General features: G+C 43.9%; 1 protein-coding gene across 1 annotated transcript in view; it reads left to right on the top strand.

Moving 5' to 3' along the window:
* HTR4 (5-hydroxytryptamine receptor 4) overlaps positions 1-18399 on the top strand; it is a 226342-nt gene that overhangs the window by 79472 nt on the left and 128471 nt on the right. Inside the window, exon 3 of the mRNA XM_045026269.1 lies at positions 2782-2863. Coding sequence (XP_044882204.1) covers positions 2838-2863 — 26 coding nt within the window. The 5' untranslated portion in view covers positions 2782-2837. The remainder of the gene's footprint in view (positions 1-2781; positions 2864-18399) is intronic.

The following is an 18399-nucleotide window of genomic DNA, read 5'->3' as shown; positions in this document are numbered from 1 at the left end:
GGCTTTCAGGAAGCATGTTGAACTTGAACTTCCCAAGTGTAGAGAGGGCCTGTGTGTGTAATATCTGGTTAAATCCTGCTGTGTTCTCTCCTAGGAGACTGAATCTTGATTACTCAATTCTATATGATACATAGATGTCATAAGCTTTCATGCTGTGAATTCCCATGTTTGTATTTTGTGCTGGGGAGATGTATTCTCTTGCATGAGATTTTTGTTTTATTTTCATGATGGTGGGAAATCTTCAGCAAAGAGGTTACTTAACTGAAAATGCAGCACTAAGGCAGAGACAGACAATTCACGCAGGTAGGGTCTGGAGTCTGAAGGAGTCACATGGGAAAATATACACAGGTTGTGTCTGTACTTCCAACCAAACCGTAGCTGTATCAGCCACGCAATGTAGGTGGGGTGATCTGTTTGCAGAGAATAGAGGTGGGCAGCATGTCAATAGGTGGGAGGTGGGTAGCAAATGCAGGAGCTGCAGCTGCTGTGTTCTGCACCAGGGAACAATGTGTTTTCCCTGCAAACCACCAGCTGACTCCACACCTCCTCTCTCTTTCAGGGAGTAGGATTCTGGCTGCCCACTGCTCAGGAGTGTAGATGAAGGGAAAAGCCCTCGCTACACTCACATAATAGTGGCCAGAACCTGACATTTCACGTCTTTCCTGCATTGCAGCATCTGGCTTACTGAATACTGAGAAATTAGAAAGGAAAATCATTTCCTTGCCCTTCATTTTCATTGCACTTTATAACAAAACGCAGCAATGATCAGCAAACAAAATGGAACAGACAATGCTGGCAACCTCAAAGATCAGCAGTCACAGGTCGGAAACTATAGACTGAAGCGAAGCAGTCTCCTCTCACAAGACTATGCAACAGTAGGCCATACTGGTGACTTATGAAGTGCGAGCTCCCCTGAGTTATGGGAGAAGCTTTTAGGCAAGATCGTGGCATGGCAGGTGGATCCACTGCGGTATTCTTGCCATTGATGAAAGGGACTCAGCATTCCATGCCCAGTGACTGAGTGTTCTCAGCTGGATGCCCTTGTACCTTAGGGAGCAGCTCCTACTGACAATGTTCCACAGGCGAGTTTGAGAGTCCTAGGGCAGTCTGGGAGGCCTTTTTCTTCATTGCAGCCTTTGATTGCTCCACTGAGTTTTATCTACTCTCCTCAGAGCAAGAGTCTGCTTTGGGCATTGACTGATTGTGACTGCATCACCTACTGCGCTAATGTTTGTGTTTGTTTTTAGTAACCTCTTTGCTGCCTAGCTACATATGATTATTGGTGTGATATAAACCTGCAAATAAATAGAATAAATAAAGGCATCTGATGCCAGGAGGTTATGGGGAAGGGGCTCAGTAAACAGACAGATACAAATAACCCCTCTCTCCTGCCTCAGCTCAACTTGGAGACATTACAAAAAAAGAAAAGAAACCAACATGAGGTGTAAAGAGAGCAACCAAGTAAGTGCTTAAGGATCTGGACCAGCTCCCATTGAAGCTAATGGGAGTCTAAGCATTCATTTCATTAGTATGGGGATGGCCCGTAAGCCTGTCTCCCATTCCCATCCCCTGGTCTAGTATCTCTCTCATTGCCATGCTGTGTCTTATCTAACCTTGGGCCAGACAGCATAAGGGTACATCTACACTACCTGCCGGATCGGCAGGTAGCGATCAATCTGTCGGGGATCGATTTATTGCGTGTAGTGTAGACGTGATAAATCGATCCCTGATCGCTCTCCCATCGACTGCTGAACTCCAGCAGTGCGAGAGGCGGAAGCAAAGTCCACGGTGGAACTGCGGCCGTCGATCCAGCGCCGCGAGGACGCGAAGTAAGTAATTTTAATTCGATCTAAGATACGTCGACTTCAGTGACGCTATTCTCGTAGCTGAAGTTGCGTATCTTAGATTGATCCCCCCCCAATGTAGACCAGGCCTAAGATTAGTCCAGTGAATAACTGTTTGTAGGATCTGACCCTTAGATTGTAGCTTGAGGAAGGGACCCAGGGGCAGATTCTGATCTCTGTTATATTAGTAAATCCAGAGTAACTCAATTATGTTCAGTGATGTTGTCCAGGTCAGTTACTGTGTAAATGATTTTAATTGAATTACTCTTGATGTATATGACAACTTGAGTCATCAGCAGAGACTGAACCTGGGCTGTCTTCATCTAAAATCACAAGCCTCTACTGTTTGAGTTAAAGGACTAACTGCATTAGGTAAGAATGGTAGCAGGCCCATAAACTTTCTATGTGGACCAGCTACTAGAGCAGGCCAAAGACTCAGTGCATGTTACATTTACACCAGTGTTAATGAGATTAAATTTTGATCCCAGTGTTTTTGGATGAAAGCTGATCCCGCTGAAATGGATGAGAGTTTTGCTATTGACTTCAGTGGAGCCAGGCTTTTGCCCTTTGTCTTTAAAGTGCTATACACACATGATTATATATGAGTAGATAATAATAGAGACAAAACCATAGAAGGATTAGCTACACCTGTTTTTGACTCACTCTCACGCATAGGTTTGTATATCTCAGTGTTGTTATAAATATCTACATTTCCTCCATGTGGGCAATGCAAGTAATTCCTCTCTTATATAAAGGTTTTAAAGCCACATTGGTTTTATTTTTATGTGTTATTTATTCATTTTCTTTTCAAGCAAACTCCGGCTAGAGGGGCACAAGGCAATGGTGCCAATATAACGGCATTTCCACAGTGGGGGAAAGCACACAAAGGCCAGACCATTTAACTTATAATTATCTTTTCTTACTGTCTCCACTCCAGGACCAGGTTTCTTCTATGGGCGCTGAACTCCCAGCTATCTATGCCTATTGCCTGTGATGGAAGAACTTGATGTTAATGTGAGGTAGGAGAAACCGTGCGGCATACTGTACATTGCAGATCTTCTGGCTATGGAGCTGCAGGAGGTCAATAATAACATAGCGTGTTTGCAAAACTGCAGGATGTCGGATTTTTCTGTTTGCCTGTATTGTTAGGTTACTGCTACTGCAGCAATATTTGGTTTTGGGTTTCCTTGAGTATGCTTGGTTAGGTAGCTTTGCGCTGTTATTTTTATAAATGTGTAGCTACCACAGCTAAACCCACAGTAGCGTAATACAACATTACTAAGCTCTGTATCACATCCCCCACATGTCACAAGTCAGAGCCTAACCTGAGAGAGCTGTTTAAGTTGAGGGTAGGGGTGGGGAGAGAGGAGGGCAGGAGTCAGTTTACACCAGCTGAGGATCTGCTCCTAGATTTTTATTCAAAAATTATTTTTTGATTTTTATTCTAAAAATCAAGAGCCTGGTTATCCTCTTCCTTACACTGAGGTAAATGTGGAATAACACCACTGAAGTCAGTTCAGAGACACTGGCATAAACCTGGTGTCCCCAAGAGGAAAATTAGTGCTGTGATTGCTTTGTGCCAATTTAGTGCTACAGTAAAATGCTGGAATGACAGCCCTGGAAACTGAAGTTCCCTATTTTTATTGAGGTACTTTTGGGCGAGAGATAGGGATGCTTTCTCTTTCCCTGCCAACGTAGCCCATCCTGAATTGAAGTTCCTCCTGTAGTCCTGAGATAGCAGTTCAATCTCCATGGCTCATGTAGCACTTGGCCTCTTTGATGGGACTGCCACAAGGTTGCCAGTTAGTCCAATGGCAGTGCTGTTTTGTGTGGACTGAGACCCCATCAAACTCATTTCACATAAGGCCACCAAACAATGATCAGAGAGTAGGAATTTGGGATTGCTACTGATAGACCTTGAATCTGCACTGCTGACTCTGAGGGGAAAGGCAGAGTTCCACAAGCAATTGAGAGAGGCATCCAGAATTAAATGCTCCACAATCTTCTTAAAATCTGTTTTCTATATCTCCTCCATCGCTTGCATTTCAGTTTATTTTTCAGTGCAGCATTACTCTGAAAAAGTCCCCTGCATTACCGTGCTTAGACACCTTCTTGAGAGGTGCCTGGGAAAGTCCACAGAACAGATCAATTGTCAATTAAAATCAAATAGATCAACTGCATTTGCACTCATTTTCCAAGGAATCTTTCCCTAATGAGTTGCCTAACAGAGAGCATAAGTGTTTCAAAAGCCTTAGTTGTGATGATGAGTAGTGAGTTGCAGAATCGAACTGAGATTAGTGCGGGGATAGATATGTAATGTGGGGGGCTGGGAGCATAATTCCACTATATTAAATTAGTAATTAGTTGAATAATAAACTAGTTGAATAAAAGTGGAATCAGAGGGGAGAGATTTTGTCTTTGGGGACCCGAGTATCCTCTCACTTGCAATGGTGCAAATGATGAGTAGCTCCATGGAGGTGATTGGAGCTACATCAGGGAAAACCAGTGTTGATGACAGGAGAATCATGCCCCTGGTGTGTGTAATACTCGACATCTGTATGGTTGGATTATGGAGAAGGGGGAAAAGCATGAAGCTGAATATATCCGAAGAGACTCTGCCTGTCCTCCCTTTCCACTGGGATTGACGTGAGAATGGTTTCTCTTGGAGGCTATACAGATGGGCCCCTAGCAGAACGCTTTGCTTAGCTCTCTTACCTGTGAGAAGCACATCAGGAAAGGCCGCCATCTGAGTTCCTGGTTGGTGGGAATGAGGCATGCTGGTCACCTCAGCAAATACATTCCTTTCTCCCTGGCTGGGTGGGAGGAGGGAGGGGAGGTAATTAGCTCTCTCAGGCAATTTCTGTGCACAGCAGGTTTCATTTTGGGGGCTGCCACCCCACCCAAGAGAATATCTTTGCTTCTCACCCACTTTCTAATATAGCAAATTAAGTTTTTGGGTTCTAATGGCCATGCAGCATTCTGCCCTTGGTTTGTGCACAACTCACACTAATGTCAGATGGGAGAGTTCCTTGTAAGGTCTGGTCTACACTAGGGGGCGGGGGTCGATGTAAGATACGCAACTTCAGCTACGTGAATAGCATAGCTGAAGTCAAAGTATCTTATTTCGACTTACCTCCCGTCCTCATGGCGCGGGATCGACGGACGCAGCTCCCCCTGTCGACTCCGCTACCGCCGCTCGCTCTGGTGGAGTTCCGGAGTCGACAGGAGCGCGTTCGGGGATCGATATATCGCGTCTAGATGAGATGCGATATATCGATCCCCGATAAACCGATCGCTACACGCCGATCCGGCGGGTAGGGTAGACATACCCTAAGACATGTACCTTACACCCCAGAGTTAGTCAGTTTGGGCCTGTTCAGAGCCCATTCAGGTCAATGGAAAGACTGTCACTGACTTGGGGTTTGACTCAGACACGTCATCACTTCAGGAAAAGCACAAACTCCTCCACTGGCTTGCAATCAGTCTCCCGTCCTCCCCCCCTCCGCAGCCTTGTACAACTCTGTAAATGTTTTCGGAAATCAGTGTTTTAATGAATACTGAACAGGTCACATTTATAACCCAGCAATCGATTCTGAGAGGTAATGTGTTTTGCTTAATGAAATTTGTTTTGGCTTTGCTATGCCAGGAACATAGCACAGTGCTTATACTGCTGTTCTTTTTCTGTAAGGGGAATTGTAGTGCTGATACCTAGAGTGCTATCGTGTTACCTCCATCTTCTCTCCCCTTCCTTTGAATACATCAGAAAACTCCTCCTCGTTATTGATTAATAAAAGAAAAAGTATTAAAACCCCCTAAGAAACTTTTCACTTCTTAGGCTGGTTTTTGGCTTTTTGCAATTCACTAGGAATGGGCACATTTGATCAGGCTAATGGTCCATTTAGACCAGTGGCTCTCAACCTTTCCAGGCTACTGTATCCCTTTCAGGAGTCTGATTTGTTTCACCTCACTTAAAAACTACTTGCTTACATAATCAGACATAAAAACACAAAAGTGCCACAGTACACTGTTACTGAACAATGGTTACTTTCTCATTTTTACCATATAATTATAAAATACATTGATTGGCTTTCCCCCACTGCAGAGAAATGTTTATGCTAAGACAGACTGTTTCCTTTGAATTGAAAACAAAAAATACACTCTCCTCCCCCACCATTTTCATTGCTATCAGATTTAGATGTTGTGAGAACCTTGACTCCCTATGTTGCCATTTAAAATGTTTTTAAATAAAATTTGTAGTCCAAATAAGTGGAAAGTGTCCCTTTAAGTGTGACAGAAATGCTCTCCCACAGTACATTATCTCCTGAAAACTATTTTGTGCTGAGGCAATTTTTGTCTCATCCAGGTAGAACGGTGAAAGGATCTCTGATGAGAGATTGCTCTCTCTCTCTCTCACTCAGTAATTATTTAATCCTGCTTGTCATTCAGATGTTAAAACGCAGCATAATGCAATTTTCTGTCTCTTTCTATGGACATTTGAAACCTGTCCTAAATACATATTGGTTCAGTGTTTTGCATTTGGTTTGATATGTCAAACACTGGGGTCAAATCTCACTCTCATTTATAACTTAAAAATGAATTCTCTTTCCTTTGTTCTTATTGGATTGATTCATGAACCATATAACACAGGCCTTCATTTGACACTATGCTGGAAAGTTTTATACACAGCACTTCCCTTCAGGAATGTATTTTTGTTTTAACTCCACAATCTCCAGCCAAGGGATTTTTGTTTTTGAGAGGTTCGCTTGTCAGCTTACCAGTAGGTAGCTGATATTTCCATGCTCCCCCGATTTCAAATTAGATTAGTTATTTCACCCGGAAGTAACATATAGAACATTTTTACAGAAGCAAGGAGTTTCCAAATTTTGTTCTTAAAAATTGTTCAAGGCCACATAGTAAATCAGTGAGATTAAAACCCACAAATCCTGACTTCCAGTCCCCCAATGCCACTCACAGATAATCCAGTGGAAAGTCCACACATGTAGGGGGAGCAGATTCTAGAGAGGCACTCTGCTACCATGTGGATGACAGTGGGATGGATGGATAGCAGGCAGGCATATTGGAACAGAACTTCCTGAAAGCAGAATTTTGCCCTTTGACCTCATTCAGAAGGCCCTTAAGCATGTATTTAAGCATCTGAGTAGTCTCATTGACGTCATTCAATGGAACTACTTACATGTTTGAAGTTAGGCACGTACTTAGGCGATACCTTGCTGATGGGGACCTTAGAAATTCCAGCAGCAAAGCCTTTGGCAAGATACCCTGTGTGATACTGAACCTCGTTAGAGAAAGAACAGAGTCTGTCTCTCCCTATCTGCATGAATCCAGGTAGTCAGAATCAGCTGTGTGAATGTTGTACAGAATGTTTTACTTGAATGAAAAGGTCATTATAGATTATGAAGGCTTCTGTGCAAAGCTGTGATGTAAAGTGAGAGAAACATCCCTGGAAAATAAATGAGTTTTAGACATTCTCCTTTGTGACTCATATTTATCACTGTCGATGTGATTAGCAGACCCCTTCTCTCTAATTCTAGGGTGGAAAACTAAATGACCTGGCAACTATTTTAGATGTATATTTCACAGGATTTTTCAACGTACTGTGTCCTGCTTGTTGTTGTTGGACATACTCATTATATGCAGCCTGTTAACGAGGTACCACTAAGAAGTTTGGGATCAGAGTTTGACCTAACTGTTACAACATGGAGAAGAACGTCCTCTGGATTTTAATTTTTTTTTTTAAAAGAAGCCACAATCTATGGACTCATCCATATATCTGCATGCAAATCAGGTAGTTGGCTCATAAAATGGCCAGGTAGATTCATAATAACTCAGTTTGCATGTATGGATAAAGGGGATTCCATGCTCCAAGAACTGCACCTATAGAATTTGGTGGTGCATCTTACCAGGCCCTCTGAAAGTGCAACTCTTCCTGTTCATTTAGCATTGCAAGAAGGGGGATTCTCTAGTTCTTTAGAGCATCTGCAAGTCTGGGCAGCAAATGTGCTTTGCCTAGACAGCACTGAAGAATGGGGTTACCAAGAGAGTCTTTGAAAGTCTTCCCAGTCCTTTGGAGGTTTTCATTATCTCACTCGGTAGTGTTCCCGCTAGCCAGGATAAAGTAAAACTGCTCATCACTGATCTGCTTGCTGTTTGACTCATAAGAAACAAACGCATCTCCCCTTCCCCCCATTATCTGGATGCAAGAGTGGTGAAATCTTTTGGGCAGTTTGAGCAGTTTGATGTTGGCTGACTGTCAGTCAGACTCACCTCCTTCCCCCTCTCTCAGCACTGATGCTTGTCATTCATTCATTCAGCCCCTAAATGGACACTTGTTGCCTAGCAACCTTAGCATTATTGCTGTGCATCCTCTGCAAGTCTTGTGCTTTTATGTATCAATTTATTTAAAATCAAATAGAATAAGGAGAGGAGGGAGGAAGAGAAAATAGCTGCAGTTTGGCTGCCTCTGTCTTGTGGAAGAGGATTCCTCAAAACGAAGGAAAATTTGTTGCCATAAAGACAGAGAGGTTCAGGAAGAGATCTATGATTGGGGCATTTAAATGTTCTGAATAGAACTGGGAGAATTTTTTTTCAGGGAATACAGTTTCACCAAAAAATGCATTTTTGGGGACCTGAAAATACTCATGAATTCAGGTTGAATTTGATATATAATTTCAGCTGAAAAAATACCTGATTTTTTCCCCCCAAAATGTCAAAACATTTCATTTTGACCATTTCAAAATGTTTTGTTTCGACTTTTTCATTATGAAATGGCATTTTGTTTTCACATTTGGTCAATTAAAAACACACACACACACACACACACACACACAATGTTTAGGTCAATTCGAAATTCGAAACAGTGTTTTTGGTTTCGGTTTGAATCAAACCAGTTTATTTTCTAATTTTTTTTTGGTTCTGCTCCAAATTCTGAAAAATCCATTATTCACTCAGCTCTAGTTTAGAGTGACCCAATTAGACTTTTAACACAGTCTATCGATTGCTTCAGAGTAATTACTGTACAGATCACTTCAATCAAACACTCCCAGTTACCACTTTGCTGCCACATTGGACTCCAGGCCCATGCATTTCTGGATCTTTCCTTAACTGTTTGGTTTTGCCATTGTTCTGAAGCGACCCTTAGTGAGGTCTTTTGAATAATCATCAGGATTCAGTGTCAGCTTTAAATGTCGTCAGCTATGTCGGTTGCCAACACATACATCCCAGGGCAGAGATATTTGAGAGTGCCGCTCTAAGCTCCCATGTGTAGTCTTTGTGCTGAGCTTTGGGGCATTGTCTCTCACAACTGCATGTGCTCTAATCCACCATGCATGGTGGATGGGATTTCAGCTCCTTCATTTTGTGGGCCACTTTTTAAGAGAAAGTTTCCCCGGTGGACTGGCTTGCTTTCTTGCCCTTTCAACCCTCAACTGCCTGGTTCTCATCTGCTTTAATCTGTAGACTACCTGGAAATGTTTTGCAGATCACACAGCTCAAGGGCTGCTGGCTTAAGCCTTTTAAAAGTCCCTTCCCCCAGCCAAAAGCAGCACCAGCTCCGATGTGGGTTAAAGGTGCACAAGCGACTGGGAAGCTGCAGACACCAGCTAGCCTAGGGCTTTGTCTGGTAAACTGGTCCACTTGTCCCCAAGAAGCTGTGAACCACTGATCAAACACTACCTCTAGCTGACGGATTTCCATTGAATAAGCATCCCGTAGAACATGCTCACTACGCTACATATAACCACATTTAAAGTATTAAGGGTAGAATGTCTTCTTTATAATCATGTCGAGGGAGAAGCACTGGGTATCTCTACTGGCATTGCGGCCCTTGGGTACGGCACCCGGCTGGGAATGAGGAGACCCGAGTTCTTTTCCCAGCTCTGATACTGACTCGTTGTGTGACCTTGGGCAAATCACGGAATCCAACTGGGCCCGAGTTTTCCCCATCTGTAACAAACCTCAAGCTCCAGGGCACACTTTTCTATGTGGTTTAACTTGTTTTATTTATTTAATTTCATAATCATAAACTTAACTCTGCAGTCCAGCTAGACTTGTGAAGGTAGGGAAAAATGAAATGCAGCAGTAAGTCAGGAACACAAGGATTGCAGGGGGCTAAATCACAGCAAGGTATGTTAGTCCCAGCTCCAGAAGGAATGGTTGGTTAAGTCAGGAAGGAATTTTGCCAGCCACTAACAGCTCCCTGACTTCCCCTATAGACAGGTTAGACAGGAAGGCACTTCCTCTATAGACAGGTTATAATGGGGGAGTTTCTTGCACTTTCCACTGAAACAGCTAGTGCTGGGCCACTGTCAGAGATGAGGTATTACTGGACTAAATGGACCACTGGGCTGATCTGGTAGAGCAGTTCCTCTATTCCTGCACACTGAAATCTTCAGATGAAGCACAAAGTGTTATAATTAGTTGGTTTCAGTTCAGGGTGTGATCACAGCTATATTGTTTACTGAACAGAGTTATGTAAAAGGTCTCTTGTTTTTCTCAGGTGTTGAGGACTTAGAGCTATTTAGGAATTATCTTTTGCCTTACATTGCTACAGAGTTCACTGCCTTCCCATAAACACTCCCATGGCACCTCGCGTAGGTGGTAGACTCCCTTTACTAAATAAACAAAAGAGAAGCCGTCTGGGTTTGTCATGCTGATAATTGCTTTTTATTTTGAAATCAAGTGCCTGAAATGACTGAATTTTAGGATAATATTAATTGCCCCCAAACTCTCGGTTTTATCAGCTAAAGTTCTGACAGCCAGTTGCTAAAGGTGTTTTGCAGATCAGGGCATGTTGAGAAATGCAGGGCCTGCTAGGAATACAGCAAATGGTTCATTAATCTCATCCCGACTTTGAGAAATGAGAATCAAGGGGAAGGAACAGGGAACCAAATTGACTGAATTAGTTTTGTTTATTTGGAAGCAAGGGTGATATTCTGTTATTTAAACCAGACGGCATCCCTCTAGATGGTTCATTTAAAAAAAAATCAATATTGGCTGGCCCCGCCATTTGGCATAGTGTGTTCTTGCACATCAGCTACTTCAGAGCACTTAGGAATCCAGGAAGGAGAAGACCTTCTCTGCAGCCCCACATCCCCTGAGAGTCAGGTCTCTGGTCAGAATGAGTCCCAGTTCCTGAACCTCACTGTATTGGCCAATGCGGCCACTTCTCACATGTAACAGTGGGAAGAGATTTGCTTCAGCAATGCCATGGGTAGGATTATTGAGGTATTGTAGGGAAGGTAGGGAAGAGGTGGCAAGTGGCCATGGTAGAAGGTGCATGAGCAGAGCTGTCTACTGTTAGCTACGAGTCATTGATAACTTTACAGTGAGATGGAGAAGATGCAGGAAGAGGGATGGACTCAGAGCCGTCTCTCAGTCTAATCCTTTGGGAAAGAGGGACACAAGAGTCACAATAAGAGGTGGGTAGGCACAAAGAGACAGATTCTGCCACCCTTACTTGCATGGAACAGCACTCGCACAAGGGAGTAGGATATTCATATGAGCACTGCTCAATGAGTAGAGGAGGCAGGCCTGAGACAAGCCTGTTTCCTCTCCTAAAACACCTCAGGCTTAGTCCAAAGGGTCAAAGGATCACAACATGTTCCAGTAGTCACTCAGACTTTGTGTTTGCCTTCAGGAGGGAACACAGAGACAGCTGGCTAGATAGAAACACTGTGCGGAGACTCAGAAGGGAAAGGAGACACATGGTGGCAGGTAAGGCAGAAAATGGACTTGGGTTAAAGGAGGGATGATTAGAGGAGCTACATGCTTTCGTGGGTTAATGGAAGAGAACAAGCCCTTAGATTAAAGTTATCTGAACACAGTGAAGTATGTTTGCTTTCCAGGAAACACAGTTTACTGTTTGCAGCATGTGCATGTCCGTAGAACACAGAGGGCCTTTTGTAGAGCCCTTGCTAGCTTCAGTTGAAGTTATTAAAATATAATTTCTCTCAGCCTTTCAGCTCAGATTCCTTTTTAGGTGCATTAGTCAAGATCAGGGCAAATGCCAGGCTAAAATGACTGAAGAAGAGCTCTGTGTGGCTCACCAACAGAAGTTGGTCCAATAGATATTTCCTCACCTACCGTGTCTCTCATTTTGTGAACTATGACCAGCAGGGTGCTCGTCCTCCCTCTCTCCAGGCTCCTTTCCCGGTGAAGATCAGTTGTAGCCATTCTGTAACCCCTGCTGCATCCTCTCTTGGGGATGGGGCACTAGATCCAGTGCTTGCATGGAGATGGACTTGAGTTAGTAGGCCTTTTGCTACCACTACTTTCTCGAACCCTGTCCTCCTAGCAGGAGGGTTGTCGTGACCAGAGGCATGATTAGGTGAGATTGGGATACTTGCATTCCTCAGTGTTGTTCCAGTGACATTAACCTCTTGTTCAAATTGTTAAACCGATAAAGGTATTGACAGAATCTCTTAAGGAAAGTGGCAGTGGGAAGAACAGGAAATGCCAGTGGAAAGAGGAAGAAATGGAAACTAACAGTCCAATCCTGCAGGTCCTTACTGAGGCAAAACTCCCTCTGTCAGTTCTCACCAGCTGAGGATCTGGCCCCACATGAGGCACCCCGCTGACACTGCCAAGAAAACAGAGTATATGTGTGTGTTGTATAGACACATGGGGCCAAATTATTAGGTGTGGCTTGGCCATTTGTACTGCACCACTGGCAGAATCTGGCAATAGTGCCAGAGTAATTGGCCCCCATGGGATCATCCGAGCGTTGGGCCCATGATCTAGGAAGCACAAAGGTGAGCTGTGAAAGTCTAGACACAAAAGAGCAGCATGATTAATTTGCTCTAATGCACAGGTACAGAAACTGTGGGGAGACTGAAAGGTATATTAAACCTAGGAACAGAGTAGAGGTGATGGCTGTTTCTAACAGCACATGGTCCTCTGTCTTATGACAACGCATTCACCACCACCACTGTACTGCTTTTGTGGGTCAGGTGTGGCTTTATATTTTTGTGCCTGTCTGTCTAAAATCCTTATTAACTGAATAAAGCAGCGTGTAATGCTGTCTACGCTGAATTCTCTGCAGAGCTTTGGTATGGCTTAGTACAACGGCACAATGTATCAGCCAGAGTACTTTTCGTATTTGTGAACTTTTCTCTCAGTTTCTAGGGAAACATGTTATAGCTCTATATTTATCAGAGTGTCTTTCCAAACACCTCCGCCAGCACTTAATTAATGGAATTTTAAAGCTTTGCTCCAACTACTGCAAGTTAATAGAGTGCTCACTGACAACAGCTGTGGAACTAAGGAGACATGTATGTATACATGCAATACATTTACAGGGTGAATATGTGTCAGTGGGGCATCTCTCCCTGATCTATCTGTATATCTTCAGTATCCTGGATTGGGAAGTATAGCAGTGTTAAATTTTACAATCTGACTCTTTAGCAAGGACATTTTTATCTGGGAAGATTCCTCATTGTAATCTAACACAAATACAGAGTAACTTAAGCAGTAGAATTTTATGACCATATCGGATAGTGCAGTCTTTCTTTAACTTCAGTGCCTCTGCAAATAATCACAGCTGTCTCTTGTTAAAGATTCGGTGGGGGGAGAGGAGATTTTTGGAGTTTACTGGAAAATATTGTGCACTGGGGTGCAGGATTGGAATAGCAAGAGGTGCTGTAGGTTAAGATTAAGGGACATTGGTAAAATTGTGAAGGGGCCCCAGGAAAGCAGTAGAAAGAGGCACTGCAATTCAGGATTGAATTGCATACGCAGAGTTCTGTGGGAGCTCAGGACCTGATTAGCAGTGTGGGTCATAGGTCAGGGTTAATAGGTCTAGTACAGGTCATGAATGAGTTACATTGACAATGCTGTATCTAGTAATCAGGTTTGGAATATTTGGTAGTGTTACAAGACAAAACTAAAGTGCACTGGCATTGCTGTTAGTGGGAACCTGATGGGTCTCTGTCTGCCTCATATCTACCCACAGTTAAAATTAAAATTAAAGTTAAAATTCCCAGGGCTTTTGGAAAAGTGCAGGGGGACAAGCTCAGTGTTCTGGAAATGATTCTCTCCTAGTAGAGACAGTTGTAATGTCCAAAGCTGCAGTGAGTTACTGCTGAGTGCAGAACGCCTACTGCAGTGCCCCATTAGCCTGGGCAGTTACTGAACTGGCTGTATCTAAATTACTGGTTTGGAAAGAACATTTGCAATATCTTGAATATGAATGATACCTCACAAAACCCAGTTCTGGTTGCATGTACTTGGCCTATCAGATATCTATGGCAGATAGGTCTTTTTGTTGGCCTGTTATGGATAACATATAGCACTGTTGGTGGACTGTCTCCTTGAGATAATGTGCATACACCGTGCATATGGGATTGACACTCATTTGTCTTACCCAATTGAGTGCTTCCACTATTTATTTTGCCCCTGATATACTGTGGCAATGAATCATTGATTATATGACGTACTGGTCTGGCAAATATTATGTTGTCTGCTGCTCTTAACTACTGTGCAGAAGGAAGCCATTTACTACAGTAACTTATCATCTTGCTGCATCTGTTAGCCCAGTAGTTAGCATAATGTGTCCTCTGAACAGCAGTCTCTGCCTCTCTAATGATAAGGCCTGATTAAAAATGCCATTCCTCTGAACATTTGCCCTGGTGTCTTGAAATGATGCAGAAAATCCTGGGGGAATGAAGTTTTCAGGAGGTGCTCAGCAGTTTGAGAGTTAATTCAGTGTAGTTCAAGGTAAAGAGAGAACATTGAGGTGTCTGGGGAAGTGTAACAGGACAGAAAATTGTCTGCATAGCCAGATTTGTGTGTGTTGAAATCTTGTAGCAGAACTTTCTTCATCTTTCTGTCATTCTGAATACTCCAACCCCGACTTCCAAAGGGGAGAAAATGTTGTTGACCACGTAAACTCTCTGAGTCAGATTCACGAAGGAGCATGCCAAAGGTGTGCCCGTGAAAATGGTGGTGTGGTGGGATTTCATTCTTAGGGTATGGCTACACTTACAAATCTGCAGCGCTGGTCATCCAGCTGTGCAGGGCCAGTGCTGGTGTGTGGCCACACTCACAGCTACCAGCGCTGGTGTGTGGCCACATTTGCAGCATTTGCAGCGCTGTTGGGAGTGATGCATTATGGGCAGCTATCCCAGCATTCAAGTGGCAGCAACATGCTTTTCAAAAGAGGGGGGTGGGGTGGGGTGGGGCGTAGTGTGACAGGGAGTGGGCGAGAGAGAGAGAGTGGATTTTTGGAGCCAACACTGTGTGTTAGCTTCCTGACTTGAAAAATCAGAACATGTTCCTGATCCCTTACCCTTAACTCTTAACTGCAAACAGCCTGCAGCCAACGGACTCCCTCTCTCCCCTCTACCCCGTTTCTGTCAAGCAAACACTCACTCCCTGCCTGCCTCATTATCTCATTTGATTGTTCACAGATTGATCACAGCAAACAGGAGCTGTGTTTGTAGATAAGCAGCTCCGGGATCAAGGGAGCTACGGAGCTCGGAGTTCACAACAAAACAAAGAGAGTAATTTATAAAAGCATTCTGGGATATCTGCTAATACCCTGGAGGCCAATAACAGCGCTGGTGTGTGGCCACACTTGATGACCAGCGCTGCAGCACCAGCGCTGCAATCTTTATTCCCCATGCTGAGCCAGGTGTACGGCCAGCACTGCAGCCAGGGAGTTGCAGCGCTAGATGTGCCCTGCAGGTGTGGACACTTACTAATTGCAGCGCTGGAAAGCCTCCACCAGCGCTGCAACTCGCAAGTGTAGCCATACCCTTATACACCTTCCCCTTTCCCCAGTTCTGTTCTCTGTTACACCCACCGATGCAGCTGGTGTGTGTGTGTGTGTGTGTGTGTGTACGTGTGCGCACCAGGGGAGAGGGGGAAGGCCTGGGTAACCTGGAGACAGAATTTAGTCCCATGTTTGCAAGAGTCCCTTGTGCTTTTTATACCTGGGGATGGCAAGTCCAGCAACCTAGCCGCTACCCTTTCAGGAATATAGTTACAACAGGGCATTAGTCTGTGGCTCATACTCATTGCTTACTCAGTCAGAGCCCTCATTTGCTTTGATGGGAATTTCCACTGGCTTGGCAGAGAAAGGCCAGGAGGATCCAGCCAGCTGAGGTTAATATTCTTTCTAAAACCTTTTGAAAACTTTGGACTAAATTAGTCTGGGCTCCTGAACAGCGGGTAGCCCATGAGGGAAGCAGCTGCAATCTCTCCAAAGTACTTGGGCTCACAGGGGCAATCTCTGCTGAAAGAGTAGGTTGTTCTGGCTGGGGAGGGGCAGTCCATTGCCAGCTTCTGCCAGTGAGACTAGGGCCAGGTTTTAAAACTGCCCTTCCTTTGCATAGCCCCTTTGCAGAAAACACAGCCTGCTGGTCTCTGCTGCTAGGGCAGGAAGGGAGACATCTGGCCCTGGAACGACCACTATTAACAATATTGGCTTTTATGGGCAATAATAGCGCTAAGGTGGTCAGGCTGATCTGGCAGCTGCAATGAAATATCTGCTCTTTATTTTCTGCATTTCAGCTACTGTTCTATGAGCTTTTTCTTTCGAGCCCAAGAGCTTTAGGTCTCATCCAAGCAGCCGCCTTATGTTTTCATATTGTTTGCTCTTTTTCCTTCAAGCCATGCTCAAAACCCTCATTACGCTGTCTCCCTGCAGCAATGCAGGGATCTTTGTTTAAAATTACATCCAGTGATGCACTGAAAACAGCAGTTGATCTAATGGGAGCCTGAGTTTATTGGGAGTTTGTTTCAAAAGCTGTAAACCGACATAGCTCCCCCACCCACCCAAACCCTCTTATTAAATTTAGTAACACAGTTTAAATGGCAAAAGCCAAAAAGAGGAAATGACTTTTGGGAGTTAATCACAAAGTGACCACAACTGGCAGCACCTCCTTATCTTTTTGGCCATGGGTGCCCAATTTTTGCCCGCCTAAGAGGCACCTTAGCAACTTGCCAGGAGCCTGAGGGCAGCACCTAACTGATCTGAGCAGACTGCAGTTGTGGCCCACGGAGACTACAGGTGGCACGCAGCTCGCAATGCTTCATCCTGACCCTAGACCCGCTTTGTTTGGCTCTGGGCCTGTCCCTTCCCCAAGGATGAGGATTAAGTTTAAGCGGTTGAGCTTTCAGTGCCATTTTGTATAATTAAGAGGCAGGTTTGGCGTTCACATAGGGCCAGAGCCAATGTCCATTGAAGTCACTGGAAAGAGTCCTATTCCCTATTCCCTTCAGGGGGCTTTGTCTCAGGCCTGTAGTCTAGTATATTGTATACCAGGGGTAGGCAACCTATGGCACGGGTGCTGAAGGCGGCACACGAGCTGATTTTCAGTGGCACTCACACTGCCCAGGTCCTGGTCACCAGTCCAGGGGGCTCTGCATTTTAATTTAATTTTAAATGAAGTTTCTTAAACATTTTAAAAACCTTATTTACTTTACATACAACAATAGTTTAGTTATATATTATAGACTTATAGAAAGAGACCTTCTAAAAACATTAAAATGTATTACTGGCACCCAAAACCTTAAATCAGAGTGAATAAATGAAGACTCGGCACAGCACTTCGGAAAGGTTGCCGACCCCTGTTGTATACTGTTCCTTAAAATTAGTCACACTCAGGGTCTGAATGCTCAGAGTCTAGATGTGACCTTGATTTGTATTTAATAAAGAGAGTTGTGATTTAAACTTTATTTCCCTGGTCATATTCTGAGTTCCTGAAGAACAGAGGCTGCAGCATGCTCATGAGAAGATACTGTTCGTTACCTGACCGTGATAGAAAACACGATACATGAGTCCTTTAATCTCAAAGCTCCATGGGAGTATGTAGGCACACAAACTCATCTGAAATGCACATACTCACTTCTTCCTCAATCCCCCAGGCTCTCTTCTGCTCCTGCACTTCCTTCATTGTTTCCTCTATAGCCTACAGGCATCAACTTCTAGTAGGGTTCCAGAGTTGTCTTCCACTCTTGGTACAATGTTATTTTCCAGGCTGGAGGAGACCTTATCATCTAAATCTGCTGACTTTCTAGTGGGGAATTCATCTATTAAATACCGTGCCATTGTGGAGCTGCAGGTTGTATCTTCGGGAGTTTCCCTTTACACTTGGCTATATTTTCTTCTTTTTCACTTCGCTTGGAGCAGTTTTCTCAGTCTCTGGCCAGAAATCCTGAAGGGATGTTACCCAACATGTTTTAGCACAATTTATGTGCAAGGGGTCAGCTCCAGGCTGTTAAAAATAAAACTTAAAATGAATTCAGTGGGAGACCACAGAGCAGCTGCTTGCTTCCTTGTGCACACTCATCATCTGACCCTGCTCCTCAAACAGTGGGGTTTTTGTTTTTGTTTTTTAATTAATATCATCCCTGGTTTACAGATCAGAAAACTAATCTGCAGAATGGTTAAATTACTTGTCGAAAATCATAAAGCAATCAGTGCGAGGCAGAGCTGCAAAGAGAACCCATTGCTACCGACTCCCAGTCTTGCGGTTTAACCTGTAGATTATACACACTCATTCACATGATTTCTCTAGAACATATGTGTATTGTC

The sequence above is a fragment of the Mauremys mutica genome, chromosome 8, assembly GCF_020497125.1.
Source record: "Mauremys mutica isolate MM-2020 ecotype Southern chromosome 8, ASM2049712v1, whole genome shotgun sequence".
Taxonomy (NCBI): Eukaryota; Metazoa; Chordata; order Testudines; family Geoemydidae; genus Mauremys; species Mauremys mutica.
The sequence above is the reverse complement of the archived record's forward strand: the minus strand, read 5'-3'. Positions and strand labels throughout refer to the sequence as shown.